The sequence below is a fragment of the Haliotis cracherodii genome, unplaced genomic scaffold (genome assembly GCF_022045235.1).
Source record: "Haliotis cracherodii isolate W230 unplaced genomic scaffold, xgHalCrac1.p SCAF_1, whole genome shotgun sequence".
Classification (NCBI taxonomy): domain Eukaryota; kingdom Metazoa; phylum Mollusca; class Gastropoda; order Lepetellida; family Haliotidae; genus Haliotis; species Haliotis cracherodii.
The window spans coordinates 47,440,485-47,459,216 of NW_027266264.1; the positions used below are offsets into that span (position 1 = coordinate 47,440,485).

An 18,732-nucleotide genomic window follows, 5' to 3' on the forward strand; every position below is an offset into this window, starting at 1 on the left:
AAAATCTATCATGCATAAACTACTTTATTGAGTGAAACCCTATAGTATGCGAGCAATTTTACATGGAGTTCGCTCAGTAGGATCATGCTACACACTGTATTGTTAATCTGTTTTATCTCACGTAAGCCACATGACTACATGTACATTCGTGTAACATTCGAAACTGCAGTTTATATTTACGAGGAAGAAGTTGGATCAATTCCAGCAGCGTATTGCGACCTAATTCAGCCATGTCATTCCTAAAAATAGACAAACGCGGATATAGCCACAAAGCGAAAGTACAAGCAGCCATCACAAGACGGTCGTGAGGAAATATCTCTTGGTAAGTAACACATCTGAACTGATGATTTCACTGCTAGGTTCTACGTTGTTTAGCAAGTATCACTAAACGATCTTCACGGACACTTTGCTCCATGCACCGCAAGTGTCCTAGTCTATTCTGCCTACAAATGAATAAGATGCGCATAACATGTCATGCATACTGACAAACTAGCATTACCAGTGTTGTCGTTTAATGAGATGGTATGTTTAATGCTCATTGATAAGGGAACACTGCACAGAAACGACAGCACTTTATGCACTAGCTATTGACGTTCAGTGCCTCGGCCCGCAAAGCTGTCACAGAGCTACGACTGTCGTCAGCATATGTTGTTACCGCTTTGTGAACGGGTCCCAGGAAGTTAGGACAGGTGTATAAATGGGTCATGAGTTCATCCGTCAAACAATGGATATGGTGTATTATTGACAGATCCGTTCAATATAGTCCATGCTAACATGTTTAATCACCGGAATAGAACGAGTGTGTTCGTCATTACATTTGACGTAAATTAATGGAATCGATGTTAAGTAAGGTGGTTATAATTTACTTCATGTAAGTATTGTATAAAATGTCAAATTTGTTAATGTATTGCTGTTTTTAAATGGTATATGCTCTTAACAAAAGTAGAGGATTATGAAATATAAATGTTGTTATAAGGTATTAGAACAAAGATAAGTGTTGACGACAAACATCCCATGCAGGAACGTTCATGTCTGTCAAACAGACCAAAACACATCTTATAGTTTGCGCGTGCCTCACGCAGCAGGGCTACACAAGTGCGTTGTACACAACGTCGAAACTGGTGTGATCGTCGCTGGTCACATGTCTTGTTTTTAGATGAGACGATACAGTTTGAGCTTCCTTGAACACCTCTGGGGCATGAAATGGAGGACGTGTGTGCCAACGTCACAGGTCGCTGACCACGTTGTTTTGTTTGTTTGTTGTTTCACGCCGCACCCAGCAATATTTCAGCTATATGATGGTGGTTTGTGAATAATCGAGTTTGGACCAGACAATCCAGTGATTAACATCATGAGCATCGAGCTACGTATTTGGGATATGATGACATGCATCAACTGAGTCAGCGAGCCTGATCACCCGATCCCGTTATTCGCCTGTTACGACAAGCCTGTTAACGGTCAAAACATCTACTGTCATACTTCACTACCGTTTTTGTAATGTGTTCATTATTAACATACAACTATTATTAGAAACTAGGGGCGGTTGGGTAGCATAGTGGTTAAAGCGTTCGCTCGTCTCGCCGAAGACACGGGTTCGATTCCCCACATGGGTACAATGTGTGAAGTCCAATGTCTTGTGCACCCCGCCATGATATTGCTGGAATATCGCTAAAATCGGCGTAAAACCATAGTCACTCACTGAATACAAAAAACTTATATGTCGCACAGTTTTAGAAATAATCCCCAATTATGTTTTTTCTTGTTTTTTCAAAGGTACAACAATGGAAGATATACACGATAGACATCTCCATTTCCGACAATTTGGTCCAGGGACTGCCTTTGTTAGTGACAGACAGTGTTGCATTATTGTTGATATCTGCACGAACTATGCTTGTATTGACAGATTACATACTGCAGGTGAGATGATGCTTAACAGACACGTTTAACTCCTTAATCCTTGATTTTGTTTAAAAAATAAAACTATTTATTCTAATAACGTTCAATGGAGGGCACTTGTTTAACAAAGGTGCGAACACGTCACATATATAGAGGGAAAAGGGTTATAAATACATAAACCAACTCTGTTTTCAATGATATTGCAGCTTCTAAACTGCCACTTCGAGATCTTAAAACTCCTACAAGACATAAGTATTTCCAGCATTCTGTTATTAGCATAGCTTCTAATGGAAACGTTTCAGAGTGTACAACACTGTTTCACCTGCACTGGGAAGACACCGACAGTGGGAGTGAGACATCAAGTATCACAGTGACCGAGGCCAAAGCACAGCACGAATCTACAGTTATAACCCCTGACCTTGTTAGCAACCTCCTTAAGGATAAGGCAGCATTACATGACTTCACGAGGAAGATGCTGACTGCACACCGGGTTAAGCTGATTCACATGGAATACGCTCCACTTGCTATGACGTTCGAGCACTGTAGTGATTCAGACAGAGAAGCATTGATCTCCGTGAAGCACAAGGTTCTCCTGTTGGTGAAAGAATTCGTAAAACAGTCAACAGGATTTGAACGTTTGGAAACATTGAATATTGAAATACATGAAGGAAAACCAATATCGTTTGGAAATTTAACTTATCAGCGTTGCATGGCAAATGTGGGAATAGCGTAAGTATTTAAAAAAAATTCTACATTTTTACATTCTGACAATGTCTGAAGAGTATTATAATCGAAACTTACCCTGGGATAGATATTTGATTGAATGTTTGTTCTCCTTTTAGAATTAATATTTTTATTTGTATTTCTGAAACTAGGTCTTCCACAGGACACAAGGAAACACCGCACATGATTCCAGATACGATAGAAAAGAGATTTAATAGTATTGAAGAGCAGCTTTCTCACCAAAAGAAATTCATGGAATCTCAATTTGTTGGTCAAGATAAACAATATGACGACATTCGATTGTCATTATGCAACATTTCTTCGGCTATGAGTGATAATTCTCACAACCTGTGGAAGGTAAACTGTGAACAGAAGGTTCAGCAAAATATCCTCGATCTCCCTGAGACCGACCTTGAACGTTTGGATTCAATTTATCCTTCCGAAACAGATATACTTAGTGATGAAGGGGAAAAGACACATGAACTGCAGAGAGAGGACATGGTGGGTGTGAATGACAACCGAACTACTGTAGATGGGGACACTGAGATGAAGGTAGAACAAGATAAACATGATGACAAATCAGAGCGGGAAAACAACTGTGTCGAAGACGAAGCCTGTCCTCATGAAGTAGACGTGAATGGAACTTCGTTTGGCAACAAAGGTGAAAATCATCAGCATGAACATACTGCCCAAGACATCAAACAGAACCCAGTTCCTCAACAGAAATTTCGATTTCAATTTGAGAGAAGTCATTACAATGATGAGAGGTTTGCCAGTAAGGAATCAAACCGGAGCAGTGGAATAAGAAGGCAGTACAATGACGAGGTTAATGACGGCAACGTATACCCTGGGAGTAACTACAGAGGCAGCCAGTACGTAAATTTATATGACAGTACCCACCCAACATCTCGGAACAGATATAGAACTACGTATGGGCCTGCCGTTAGTGCACGGTGCCAACTAAATACCACAGCTCATAACACACAGTACCAGAGAAGACAAACGTCATCATTACCTCGACTTCAAGACTTGTTATTTGGACCCAGTGGTACGGCATCAGAGTCCGACGCCTTCCCTGATATACAAACTGAGGATCTCAATTTTGACTTGATAAGGAGTACTCAGCGCATTGCATCTGCCCAGGAAAGGTAAACGTTGTAGCCAACATTATTATTGGAGTTGCATTTGTTGTTGTTGTCTTTATTATGTTTATTATGAGAATCTAAATAATTATCATGCCCCAGTTTGCGTGTGGTACATTGGGTGAAGAGAGGTGAAATAGGGTTTAACAGGTCTGTGTGTGTGCTTTTACTAGGTCGGACTTGTAAACCTACTCAGATGCCATGCCGCAGTTTAACATTGATACCCCACACGTACATTGTACTTCGACCAGTTCTTTTTATATACCCTTTATTCCAAACTACCATCAGTTTAACTTATCTATTAACGGTTTTTTGTATGATACGGACAGGAGATCGAACCGCTGACCTTCCACTCCCTGAAAAGACGTTTGATCCACTACCCCGCGGAAGCGGACATTGTGATAGTTGAATACCCTTATATCACAATAATGCTGAAACATATTACATGTGGTATTGTTTAAGGTTACTGAACATGTGTTAAAACAAAGAAATTGGTAATGCATGTTCTATGTTTCTATATTTTACAGCAAGTATGGGGAACCGACAAAGGAGAAAATCGACGGAGACGAACAAAAGGAGAAACACTTTCGTCTGATGTTAGAATGTATCATCGGTGACAGTCCCTACTGGAGCAGAATATGGGCCAGTGTGGAGGAAGCATTACTTGAAGGTATGTCGTAACCTTAATATGCTTTTGGCATAGTTACACGGTTACATAGACAATCATATACACATACTGCTTAATTCTAACATAATGATCGAAGCGGAAACATGAACAGCTTGGCGATAAAAGACTCACCACCCTTACGATTTGTATGATTGATAGTTTTTGGGTGGCGAACAAAGTAAGATGTCTTAACAATTTGACAACTTTTAACGGCTGTCGTTTCAAAGGAAGCTGTTGAGATGTGAGGCATGAATAACTTTGATGAACAATATTTTGTTTTTAGATGAGACTCCTGTTCCAAGATTTGACCTGGCCCTGGATACAGTCATATGTATGGACACATCCAGTAGCATGTGGGGAGACCCTTTCCATGAAATGAAGAAAATCACCACAGATTTTATCAATGGTAATTTTGATACTATTGTCTTGCAACAGCTTCATATTTCTTCAAATGTAGAAATGTGAATTGATATAGGTTTTCGATGTACATGTTATGTATATGATAATGATTATGTTTTCATAGGGATTGAGGACATTGCAGAACGACATGATGTTGAAGAAAATATTGCTCTGGTTACCTTTGGAGGAAGGGCAAACGTGGTTCATCACTTATCGAACGACTATGGCAGTCTTCGAGATGCACTGGGTAGTAATGATGTATTCTGACTGTGTTTTAAAATGTAACAGTCTCCTATCTAAATTTAAATTTTGTCGAAGTTTATTTAACCAACCGGAAAGTGAAAACTTTCTGCTTGGATATATGACGTCATTACTTCCTTATCTTCTTTCCTCGACTAGGTGAACGTTGACATAGAATCATCCTGGTTTATCCATGTGATATAGTGACCACTGTACTAATATATCATGTGTTTTGTTAACAGAAAAGATCAAACCCGGCGGTCCCTCTCCAATCATGGAAGGTGTTCTTGTCTCAATGGCATGTCTGGCAAAAGGTAGTCATTGGTCTGCTCACGTGTATATGTTCCAGTCAATGTGTAAACTGACTGAAATTTTCACTTAGGCAATTTGCAAAACGCCAAAATATTTCAGTCATTTTACAATTATGTTTCCGTCGGATTGACTAAAAGTTGTTAAGATGTTCAAAACGGCTTGAAAACATAACAGTAGACTAATTATGCCGGGATTAGGAGCACAAGTCTTTATAAAGAATATACACTGACTTTCGTTTCCTTTTAATCATTTTCAGTCACTGGGTGATGAAAAAGAGCTTAATGATGTTTGGAATTTGTTATCATTAAATAGGAAATGGAACAACAATTGTAGAATTTCTTAAATATTTTGTTTTTTTGTAAATTGCCTAAGAAAAAATTCAGTCATTTTACACATTGAACGATTTTACACATTGACTGTAACATGTATGATGACATGGTTCGATTTAACAGGGTATGTGCGTGTTGTTGAAGCCCAAATGTGTACAGCATCTGGACGATTATTACTGTCCCATAATCAACAAATGTTTACATTCCATGTAATTTGATTTTTGACGATATACTTGGTTTCATTAAAGCCAAAAAAAACATCAATGACAAAAAAGTTCTAATAAAAAATATAGATTTTGTTACTTACTGCCTGTTATTTTGTGTTATCAAAAGGTGGTGTATTCAAGATCAGTAGCAGTATGCAGCTTCGGCCACGAATTATATTCATAACTGATGGCCTGCCAACACGGGAGATGCCTGAGACTTCACAGGATAGCATGTTTACAGAGGAAAAGGTACGTCGATACATACTGTCGGAGTTTGAAAGAGCTCGCTTATGCTTGAAATTATTTGATTCAGGGATATATCTATCAATGAAATCACTAACATGTTTCTTTTCTGTAGGATAAAGAACGGATCTCGAGAGCATTTGCAGAGATTAGAAGCAGACAACTCGACGATTATCTACCCGATGAAATTGTTTTTGTTCCCGTGGGAATCTCTTGTAATATGGTACATCATTATAGATATAATTTAACGGATTCGTGTTTCCATTGCAAGTGTTAAGCCTATCATATATTTGCGTACGTCATTTCTAGTAATATAATGGATATATAGTATATGATAATGGACAAGTGAGAACATTTAAACAGTAATTATAAAACTCAAATGATGTTCGTGAATAATTTTTTAAGTTGATGTCGATTCGCGCGTAGATAAAAACTTCAATGTTGTGCATAAGCCATCCGAAAATATGCATGTGAGGAACAAGCTATATTTTTTATGCATTACATCGTTTTGAATTTGGCAGAATTGCCTCCAAGCCCTTGCATCATTTTGTGGTGGAACAGTGGCAGACACTACATCGGTGACGAAGTTACCAAAATACCAATTTCTGCACGTAAGTACTATTGAAATGTTCAGGGAATACAGTTCGATGATGGCAGCTGTCCGTATATGATGTAGTAACGGTATCCAACACAGACGCAGGGTATACTGAACTTACCGTTACATGACACTTATACTTTAAAAGTACCTTTGTCATTTCACGCCAGTTGTAAATGCACTAATACATACATATATGTGTCATATGCACCCAGTTAGTCACACGTCCATGTATTACCGTTAATGCTGTGAGATGGTGTAGGAAATCTCTTCAAGTCATTATTTTCATTTCAGAAAAGTGCGATTCGTGCAATTGACTACATACGAGACAACGACCAGGACTCGGCACTGTTTCCTGCAGGGTTACAAGGGGTGTTTATGGATCTGGAACCTGGGCTGGACAGTTCAGACAGGGTTGGTTTTCCTATGTACCCATAATGCACAATGAAAACAAACACAGTAGATCCTTCTTCAGTACTGTATTTATTACAGATTTACCCAAACACATAATCTAAGGTGAATAATTTACTATATTCAGTTGCATCATTTCATATTGGCATTTTGTTTACTGTATGTCCGGCTCCAACGTCATTTAGCCTTGAATATGGAGAACACGTGAATTTTACTGATCACTCCGAGGAATCAAACTTAAATTGTCTTATAATTATGGATTCCGGCTGCCAAAGGAAGTATTCATGAGGGTACAGTAAGCAGTTTCCGGTTCTGATTGTGGATGTATGTGATAAGCTACAGTGGTACTTCATGATCATTAGGGCAATGTTGCAACGTAATTTTGACAAGAAAACCCGATGAAAAGCTAGTTAGGAAGTGAATTACACATTTGAGGGACACACAGTTGCTTTCAAATGTTTGTCTTTCAGTGTTGTCTACTCTGTTGCGTCATAAAGGGGTATATGTAAGCATGATATTGGCAGTCTGCACTTGCGGACTAACACCTGCTTGGTTAGCTTCAATTACTAGTCGTTTAATGTACCAGTATAAAATCTGATAAACATCCCATGTTGCCGCAAAGATAAAACCGGATGGCATTAAAATTCGGGTTTATATATATATATATATATATATATATATATATATATATATATATATATATATATATATATATATATATGTATGTATATATGTATGTATATATGTGTATTATATGTATATATGTATGTATATATATATATATATATATATATATATATATATATATATATATAAAATAATAAAATATTAAGTCCACGTTAGTCCATCATCTTCTTTATATCAGTTTCATACATAGTACTTTCGCTGTCTCATGACAGCTCTTCAGTGTAACTGACATTGACATATAATGACGTCATACTTATGATTACGTCATAAATTACAACTGTGACGTCATAATGTATTTACACACTCCAGCGACGACACCAAGTAATTTAACAATTAGAAATTGAAAGAAAGATTGCATTTTACAATGCGTACAGCACTAGAAGGAAGATTGAAATATACAAAGACTGGTTAAATAATGAACATCCAATCCTTCCACGTAAATTCTGGATTACTAAAATTCAGGGAGAACCCAAAGAAGAAACTGACATTCGTAAAGACTTGGCAGTTAGAAGATTTCAAACGGAAATCGCTCTTTTAGAGAAGAGACTGACAAGATATGAAAGTACAGTTCAAACCAAAGATGATCATATGGCGTTAGCTTTTCATGATATACCTTCAACGGAAGTTAAAGAGTTTCTTAATAAACTATGGAAGGAAGATATATGTAAAGCAGAAATGAAGTCTGTTGAAATATGGAGTGGGAAAGAAGTATGGTTCTACTCGTATGCAGAGAAGTACTGCAAGGACCAAGTGTGTGTGAAGGAGAGAAAGTGTAAAACTAAGCCGTCAAACTCTAATTGCACAACACCAAGCACCCATGCGTCTAATCGGGCCACCCGAAGTTATGCTAGTGTTGTGAAAACTAACCAGCAAGCTACTTCAAACCACTCTACTCGATTGAAGCGAGGTCAGAGCGCAAGACGGAACGAGGCCGCGACGTTGAGACCAAAACATGCAGAATATTTGAACCACTTTAAATCAAATCGCACATACTATCATGGGAACCAGGAAAAACGTTTCCTGCGTGGTACAGGACGCGGAAGAGGACGTGGCAGAGAACAAGTAAGAGTCAATAATATACAGCATGGTGATTACAGCAGACCAAATAATGCACAACGTGAGGATTACAACAGATATGTTTTAGGGTACAGCCACCAAACAAGGCACAGGTTGAAAGAAATGTGACTGCTGCAGAAGAAAAACAACGCGTTGACCCGAAAATAATTAACATTTCTAAAAGACAACTCACTACAGCTGAAATAACTTTACTAAAACGGGGTCTAAAGTTCACGCCAACTCCGTCACAGAATCACGAAGAGCTTAAAGTGGACATTCATGCATTCAGTAGAAGACTGAGACTCATGGAATATTTTGAATGCGATGATCAAGAGGATGATATATCCGTTTCCGATAAAAATTCGATCACAAATAGACCATTATTAAGGAACAAAAGCATGTTCAATCCAAAAAAGAACAGGGATAAATACCTTGATGACTACTTATACAACCTGGAGAAATATCCTCTACGGAACATCAGGAAGTGCCATCCCAACTTATCACTGGAAGAACGTAAAGCTGTGGAGGATCTTAAAAATGACAAATCGATTGTTATTAAGGAAGCAGATAATTTATGAATTATTGCAAGACAAGGAATTTTACATTGAAACAGATAATACTGAAAAAGCTGTAATTAAGAAGATTAAAAAACATAGTGATGACTTCTCTGGAGATCTACACCCTAAAGAAAAAGACTACTTAATAAACAGTGACCCGCAGACGGCTAATTTCTATGGACTACCCAAGATCCATAAAAGTAAATTGATAAATAATGCTATTGCCGAACAGAATGCGGAGTATATCGAAATTACCAGCTGTCCTGATTTGACATTCAGGCCGATTGTCGGAGGACCGAACAGCCCGACTCAGCGCCTAAGTAATCTCGTCGATATCATTTTAAAACCATTAACAAAGCATGTACCGAGTTTTGTAAGAGACGATGTAGACTTTCTTTCCCAGCTGCCCAATGCCGTACCTATTGATGCGACTCTAGCCACCTTTGATGTGAAGAGTTTATTTACCAACATACCCCATGATCTGGGATTGGAAGCAGTTCAGTTTTGGCTGATGAGAAAACATCCTGAGGCTATCGACACTGAATTTTCGGAAAGTTTCATCGTGGAATCTTTAAGATTAGTCTTAGAAAATAATACCTTCTGTTTCAACGGAAAATTCTATCATCAAAGAAAGGGAACGGCCATGGGAACGAAAGTCGCCCCAACATACGCTACACTTATGATGGGTTACATAGAGGATATTCTTTACGGGAAGGTACACGAAGATTCCATGTCAGAATCCATTGCCAAACATGTGCGCGAAACTTGGAAGCGATTCTTGGACGACTGCTTTTTAGTTTGGCTCTCAACCCGTGAAAATTTAGACATTTTTCTGGATATTATTAATAAGCTCCATCCTTCCATCAGTTTTACTATGGAGTCTAGCGAGAGCGAAATTCCATTTCTGGACGTCCTTGTAATTAAGGAAGATACTAAATTGAAAACTGATATCTACTACAAACCAACGGACACCCATCAATACCTACAATTCGGTTCATGTCACCCCAGGCATACACGAACTAACATTCCTTATTCACTTGCGCGGAGAGTATGTACCATCGTGTCGGAAACGGATAAAAGAGATTTAAGATTGAAAGAATTAATGGGGTATCTCAGGAAGCTAGAATATCCGCTTCGCGTCATAAATGACGCAATAGAAAAGTCTTTAAAAATTCCAAGACATACTCTCCTGAAACCTAATGAAAAATCTGTGGGCGATCAAATTATACCGTTTGTGTCCACCTTCAATCCTAATAACTGTGATATCATGCCAGTCATAAGGGACAACCTCCCAATTTTACAGCAAAGCGATAAAATGAAACAAGGACTGAATAAATTTAAAATTATAAAAAGTACCAGGCAACCAAAAAATCTCAAGCAAATTCTTTGTCCATCCAAATATTTTTGTACAGAGAGTGTACCATGTGTAAGTAGATGTAACACACCAAGATGCGGCACGTGTAACATCATAAGTGAAGGTACTACTTTCCTTTTTGCAAATGGCAAGGGTTTCATTGTGAAAGCCGACATGAACTGCCGCAGCAAAGATGTGGTGTATGTTATGAGAATTTCGGGATGCGGCGAAAACTACATCGGTAAAACCGGCATGGAATTAAAAGATAGAGTCACTGTACACAAACAGCAGATTAGAGACACTAATGTTCGATGCTTAGGTGTCAGCAAACACATTGATGATTGCGGAAACGGGAAATTTACTATTTTTCCGTTTTATAAATTGTATACAAGTAACAAGCAGCTGAGACTGGAAAAAGAACAAATGTTTATCCAATTGATGAAACCAAAATTGAACTCTAGAATGTATTAATAGATTTGTCATTTCAATCGTAAATGTTGCACTGTTACTTTACAAATACTGTATATTTAATTCAAATGTCTCCCGACAATTGTTAAATTACTTGGTGTCGTCGCTGGAGTGTGTAAATACATTATGACGTCACAGTTGTAATTTATGACGTAATCATAAGTATGACGTCATTATAAGTCAATGTCAGTTACTCTGAAGAGCTGTCATGAGACAGCGAAAGTACTATGTATGAAACTGATATAAAGAGGATGATGGACTAACGTGGAGTTTATTATTTTATTATATATTACATGTACACCGAGTGAACATTTACCTCATTTTTGTATATATATATATATATATATATATATATATATATATATATATTATGTATATATATATTATGTATATATATAGAAACATCATAACCATAAATTGTGTACAGAATCATTTTACATATAGACTAATGGCAAGTTACCTACATCATAATATATTATGATGTAGGTAACTTGCCATTAGTCTATATGTAAAATGATTCTGTACACAATTTATGGTTATCATGTTTCTATCGCATTAGGGGGGAGGAAGACGTAATATGCATCAACAATTGTAGCTCGTGTCACAATGATGTGTTCACGATTTTCTCTGTGTATTGGCGGATCATTTCGAGTCGACGAGGCAGATGTCATATAATCGCTAAAAAATCTAGATTTCTGATTAGCCAGTCGGCGTCTTGTAAAAAACCTTTGTAAGTTGGATGGTCGAGACTGTACGTTAAGTTAAATGATGAGAGTCTGATGTGGTCATAAGATAGATTGTCACACAAAGATATTTCGCCGGAAAAAACGTATTCTTACTTGTTTTAACAGCAGAGTGTACAGGAGTTTACGAACTGAACGTTCGTGTACGACCCTCGACCTTCGGTCTCTAGGTTTACAGGCCCTTTCATCTCGTACAGCCCCGTACACGACACATATAGCTCGTTGCATTTGGAGTAGTCATCGGTGAAACTATAGGAGTTGGTGTCTTAATGAAACTTAGGTGGCTGATTCGTCGGCAACGAACATTATCATATTCTAGAGCGTGACATCGCTTTTAACAATTTGATGCACATCCAATGCCTTTTAGAATGTTTTTTTCTTTAGCGGATTGTGTACAACATACTTGCCCCGAAGGTTGACGCCTTGATCAACCACGGCTCTGTCAACAATTTTCAAAACATACACGAGGACCCGGGACTGCCTCCCCTCGGTTCCAGAGTCGTCAGAGGGCCAGACTGGCTGTGGGGAAATCAGGACACTGAGGGCCCAGGGACAATATTCAACCATGCGCTTGACAGTAAGAACTACTCGTGGTCAGGCAGTTACATAGGCTGGTTGCGACGGGAACTTATCTTTGAGATTTTTTGTAAAAGTACAGATACCTCTGCTGCATTATAAAGAAAAACCTCATGGGCTATGGAAGTGATAGACTTTATTGGCGACTTGTATTTGTAAATGAACGTTTTTACAGGTGTTTGTATGAATACTTGGCATACAAATTATATATGTATATTTGAAACCAAATACACGCTCTGTCAAGAGTAGAATTATGTTACCACAATTATGACTAACATACAAGTCACCCATATTCATAGTTGTTGAACATTTATGCTGCGTTAAAGAATAAACAGACAGGCATGTGTATGATACACTGTAACGTTTGTTGTCAGACATTGTGTGGGTGATGTGGGACAATGACCACTCGAATGCGTACAGATATGGACAGAAGGACAAGTACGACGTCATCACAGTGGAGGACCAGCCTCGAGTCCTCAATGAATACTTGATTGCTGTCGGTGTTCAGGTAGAGAGAGGTGAGCAACAACGCGACCTAAACGTCAGACATTTCAAACATTTACGTCATCCTTTAAATTATATTTTACTAAAGCAACTCAAATGCGGTAATATACAAATATAAATGATAAACAATACGCACATTGTATATGACATATTGAAGTGAAAGCACATATATACCAAATATTATTTTATCCAACAGAATTTTACATCTTACAAAGTGTGATTATATATGCGCAGGTTTCAAATTATGTTTTTCATAGGTCCTGACTGGCATCTTCTGTACGGGAATCAGGACGGTGGACCGGGAAGCTACGGCAGCGTCATTCGGGTTATGGTGGGGAAAGTCAAGGTAGGAATAAAACTGACTGTTAGAATGGAGACAATCATAATTAGGCCTACAGTACTTACTTTCATATTGCTTCCTGGATATATTTTAATACATACATGGTTGATGTGTAACCGAATCGTATTTGCTCCTGTGATCGAATAAACGAATGTTGCAAAACGCCACATCAGCAATTGAGAAGTTCTGATATGAGTATGATATATTTGTAACTTCATGTTTGGTAATGCAAGTGATGAAGTAGTGATAACTCGATAGGAAATAGGAACGCTCTCAAAATCAGGATTTCAAATTAGTTTGATTTTCTTGTGTGATGCCAAGACAAACCTATTCTGCAGAGACAATTTAAAAGAATGTATATGTGTGGTACAGTCACATGACGATGGTATACATCAATATATACATAAGTATATAAAATGACAACTTTTTAAAGGTTCGATGGCAGAGTGGTCGAATGTACGCCTACAGATACGGCATTGGAGGAATGTTTGACTTATCTATTCGGTACGTAATTTTGTATGATAAAACTTAAAGTTGTAATGACAAAATTGATTCGTCAGCTAAGTATAGCTACTGGTGATACAATAATATAACTTGACACAAGTAATGAATCATTAGTTCATTAGTTTTCGATGTGTATTCATTGACAAATAATGCAATCCGTCTCTATCAGTGACCCTGTTGCCTCCATCCTTGAAACAACTGCCAAATCAGAAGTATATTCATGCAATACTTCAGGTAAGAATAAATACTTTCGAAAAATCATTATGTATACATATGAACCTTATCAAACATGTGCCACTGTCATTCCAAGTAATATGCATTGATATGATTGAGTGACTGAAGGATTTGCACAACGTTTATCTATTCGTGAGATACATATGTACTTTCTAGTGAGTCATTAATCTGTGTTGTGAGTTTGTGTTTACGAATTAATTGGTCAGTATATGCATATATGTATATGAGTAATGGATAATAAAAGACACTCCTTAACGTAGGGTATGAAGGTGTGCAGACGCTGCAGGAAGACAGGCCACACGTATGGCAGAGACAGGACAAACAGAATGGCTGGGAATCATACACAGAACTCAATGACGCTAAATTGAAGAAGGAATATGGGAAAAACTCACAAGGTTCCTGTTTAGTTCAGAGACATGGAGAGAGGTACGTGATATGCTAATTGTTACAACATCGAAATAACATTCTTTTGGTATTGTATTTCTATAATGATTGAAATTTCTTTTATTTTTTGTTATTGTAGCAAGATAAGTATAAGTAACTATGTACATAACTGACACCATCGCGTGTGAAATTAAAATGTTTTTCTGTGTTATCAAGTTTCAGGGTATCATTTAAATCCCTACAAGAGCGCTCTGTAACTGACAAAACCTGGGTTCCGGTGCGGAAATATTTTGAATAGATATGTGAGTATAATTCAGAGTACATGTAGCGCCACGAAGCGACTAATATGGACTGGGGAATAAATAATGAACAGAGGTGGAAAGTAATCAATACGCACCATGCGTTTTCATTATATTACATAAAACGTGACCCGTGAAGATGCGTGGTTGAATGAATAGGTCTTCACCAGCCATGCTTGTCGTAAAGGTCGACTGCGCTTGTCGTAAGATGCGACTAACGGGGTCGGGTGGTCAGGCTCGCTGACTTGGTTGATGCATGTCATCGTATCCCAAATGCGTGGATCGATGCTCATGATGTCAATCACTGGACTGTCTGGTCCAGACTCGATTATTCACACACCGCCGTCATATAGCTGGAATATTGCTGATTACGGCGTTAGACAACAAACAAACAAAGCATAAAACGTCTAAAGGTTTGTAATGATATGTTCGTAGTTCCAAAGAGCAGATGATTTATCTGACGCTAATAATATATTGTTTCTTATCTTCCACAGATCAAGTCGTTATTGAAGTATGAGAATCAGGAAGAACACGATATTATTGTGAGATCAGTTGCACTTGACATATTTCATTTTTAGACGAAGATTTCAAGTGACTTACGATCTTTACTTGATATATTGATGTAATGTTTATACTCATAGTATTTTCTTTATTTCACTATATTGCCATAGTATAGTCGTTTTTGCTACACATAAATACTCATAGTAGTACTCCATATTTACACGTCATATACAGTTGACGTCTATGAAACATATTCGGCAGAGTATTGCTAGAAGTTTTAGAAACAGTGGGTTATAAAATCATGAGTTTATTAGAAATACTTTTTTGTCATTGATAACGTTTTTGTTAAAGGGAGAAAAAAGTCCTTTGAAAAATTCAACCTTAAGATATTCACAAAAGTGGCAATCAGTTGAAATGTGCAGCTCAGTTTCTACACACTCGCAGAATGTGCAGGTTCTTGAGTCGGTAGGGGGTCTGCTCCAGTGTCTGCATGCAGTCAGAGTGATCAAGAACGGAACCGCGTTTATGTTTTTTCTCTTTTTTCGGGATACCATCGTTCTCAAATACGTGTCCCTGTGTTGGTCTTTTTTGACGTTCGGTTCAATTTAATATAAGAGAACGGATATGTATTAGTCTCTTTGTTGTTAAACAATATATCCATCCCATTCTCCACAGCACAGCAATAGTGTATGTGTTTTGTTGTACGTCCAGAAAGAAGCGACATGCTTTATTTTGGCTCGTTTTGATCTGACTATGGGAGTAAAGTCTCCATAACTGTGCGCCATACATTATAATTGGCTCCTCTGCTTGTGTATACGTTATCTCTCCAAACTGATGATATTTTGATGTTTAAACTGATAGGGCCAATATGAGTAATATGGCTAAACAATCATCATCAATGTACACACCTTCTCCACAATCACGTATCTGTTCTGCCAAGTCATTGATGACCAGTGAAAACAGTATAGGTGATAATATCCATCCCCGTTTAATTCCCCTTATAACAGCAAAGAATGGTCATGAAATCGTTCACACGTTCACTACAGGATATATTTCCATATAGAGATTAAATAGCGTTGTGCATTTTCCCGTGAAGGAATTATCTTCAACTGAAAACATAGACAGTCACCATGTATTATTATCGAACGCTTTTAGTCTATAAGGAATAAACCAAGTTATTGCGTCTTCAGGGACAGTTCCTTTTTTAACTATTGGGTTCATGATAGTATTTTCCATGCACTTGGAATACTATTTTCATGAAAACATATATCAAACCGTTTATATATAATTGATTTTTTAACACCCCAAGAGGAACATTATCCAAGCCGACAGCTTGCCGATTCTTACCCCTTAAAACAGCATTTCTAAGAGGCAGTACAAAAGTAAAACCTCTCAATTTCTGTTTTGCATATGTTAAATGATTATCATCAAACCCCTCGATCTAAGTATCAAAGGCGTATATGCTTTCAAAGTCATCTTTCCATTTATTCAAAACAGTCGGAGTGTCTTGGGTTGCAGAGTTGTTACCAGTTTTCACCTGTACGGGGTTATGAGCTTTTTCCGTTGTTAGCTATGCCTGTGTTCCCCATCACCCTTCAGAAGTCATGCTCAGTTTAGTTTACAGAGTTAGCGATTCTTCTTATTTTCCTGTTATTGTTTGATGTATTTTCTGTTTTCTCTCAAACATAATAAATAGCGATGTCTCCAATGGTTCCTACAGTGTTATCAAAACAACGTCAAGATCGAGTGATAACGCTGTTTAGTTTGAAGAAAATGCATAAACAGAAAAGGACAAGTAGTAGTTTATGATTTACGGTCCTGCAGTTCAACTACTGTATTGCATCTCCATTTGGATTGTCATCAGTTGGTACGAGTTGACAACTTTGAATGTTCCGATTAGGATATCTGCCCAAAACGTTATTATTTCATTTTCAGTATCAAAGTAAAAATTAGAAAGTTTCGCCTATTATATAGCTTGAGAAGCGCTTACTCAATTATGCTATATGTGTTTCGCAAATGGAAAATCATAACAATATAAAAAGTCCACAATATATATGAACTATGTAGAGTTATAACAACTTCCCAAAGAGGTGACCGTAAAGTAAAATATAAGTATCTCACACTTACCATGGCCACGTATTGTGTGTTGATAAGGTAATCAGTCCTGTAACCATTAACCATTGCCATCTGGTTCTTAATGTGTTACTGGACTGGTTCACAGCCGAGTGAAGAGGTGCAATGTGAACTGCATGGACACGAAACCTATTTTATTAACCCAACACGTTTGTTATTTATTTGACACTTGGATATTCAGGCTGAACTGACCTGCTGCCTGTTATCAGACCATTTAATTTAGTAGTAAATATAAGCATGCTTCTAATGTGGACCATTCCTGAAAATTTCGGAACCATTTTCTTGTTACACATTGTAGCAATTGTCCTCTGTAAGTTGCAAATAAAACAATTATGTGAAATATGTAAGAAAAATGCAGAATTTGTATTTCTTGAAGTGTTCAGACAATTAAATTATATCTGAATTGTATTTTTATACATGTTTCAACAATAAATCACATTTGTTATTGTATAATGCGTTCTTGTTTTCGTGAATGTATCATATGATTAACATGTTAATATTATCCGGTCACCACTGATATGAAATCTGGGAACCTGTGGAAATTTTAACACAAATAGTACATTAACAGAGCTAACGCAAACCTTTTTGGATTCTGTGAATATGTTTGTTTGTTTTGTTTGTATATTGTTTAACTCCGCACTCAGCAATATTCCAGCTATATGACAGTGGTCTGTAAATAACCGAATGTGGACCATACAAACCAGTGATTGACATCATGAGCATCGATCCACGCATTTGGGATACAATGACTTGCATTAACCAAGTCAGCGAGCCCGACCACCCGATCCCGTTAGTCGCCTCTTACGACAAGCATAGTCGCATCTGACGACAAGCATGGCTGGTGAAGACCTATTCTACCCCAGATCTTCACGGGTTTCTTTATATATTTATGTAGATCTTAAATATGTTTGCGTTGACAAGATTAGCTACATTGCCAACCAGCATCACAAGCATTCATCACAATTAACAATAGTGAGTGTTACAGCTCTTTTAAATAATGGACATTCAGTGGAAAAATATAGGATTTTTCACATGGGCTACCACATCGACCGTTTGTGTCCCTGTCCAATCCTTTTCCAAATGATCGTATCACACATATGTCGTAAAGATTGCATCAAGGTTGGACGAGTTGCCCCCCTTTCACATTGACCTCAATATTTGCTTTGACTATGCATTGTACTTCAAACCAGAGTCGCTGCTTGAAGCGATTGATATGGCAAGCTATATTT

At 37.6% G+C, this 18,732-nt stretch overlaps 1 protein-coding gene across 4 annotated transcripts; it reads left to right on the forward strand.

Annotated features, from left to right (window-relative positions):
• The first annotated feature begins 278 nt into the window (after positions 1-278).
• LOC139478557 (uncharacterized) lies at positions 279-17,878 on the forward strand. Of its 4 annotated transcripts, none has more exons than XM_071261073.1 (20): positions 279-322; positions 1,774-1,917; positions 2,199-2,625; positions 2,772-3,767; positions 4,289-4,431; positions 4,712-4,834; positions 4,952-5,074; positions 5,310-5,381; positions 6,042-6,163; positions 6,273-6,380; positions 6,679-6,768; positions 7,047-7,166; positions 12,413-12,605; positions 12,979-13,122; positions 13,366-13,454; positions 13,882-13,952; positions 14,122-14,186; positions 14,447-14,612; positions 14,787-14,872; positions 15,364-17,878. In XM_071261073.1, exons 2-19 carry the CDS (start codon positions 1,782-1,784, stop codon positions 14,866-14,868), a joined length of 3,270 nt encoding a protein of 1,089 aa, XP_071117174.1. In that variant the 5' UTR covers positions 279-322; positions 1,774-1,781; the 3' UTR covers positions 14,869-14,872; positions 15,364-17,878. The 4 variants fall into 4 exon arrangements, with proteins under 4 accessions (XP_071117174.1, XP_071117194.1, XP_071117184.1 ...); XM_071261083.1 differs by lacking the exon at positions 279-322 and adding an exon at positions 800-871; XM_071261093.1 differs by lacking the exon at positions 4,952-5,074.
• The last annotated feature ends 854 nt before the right edge of the window (positions 17,879-18,732 follow it).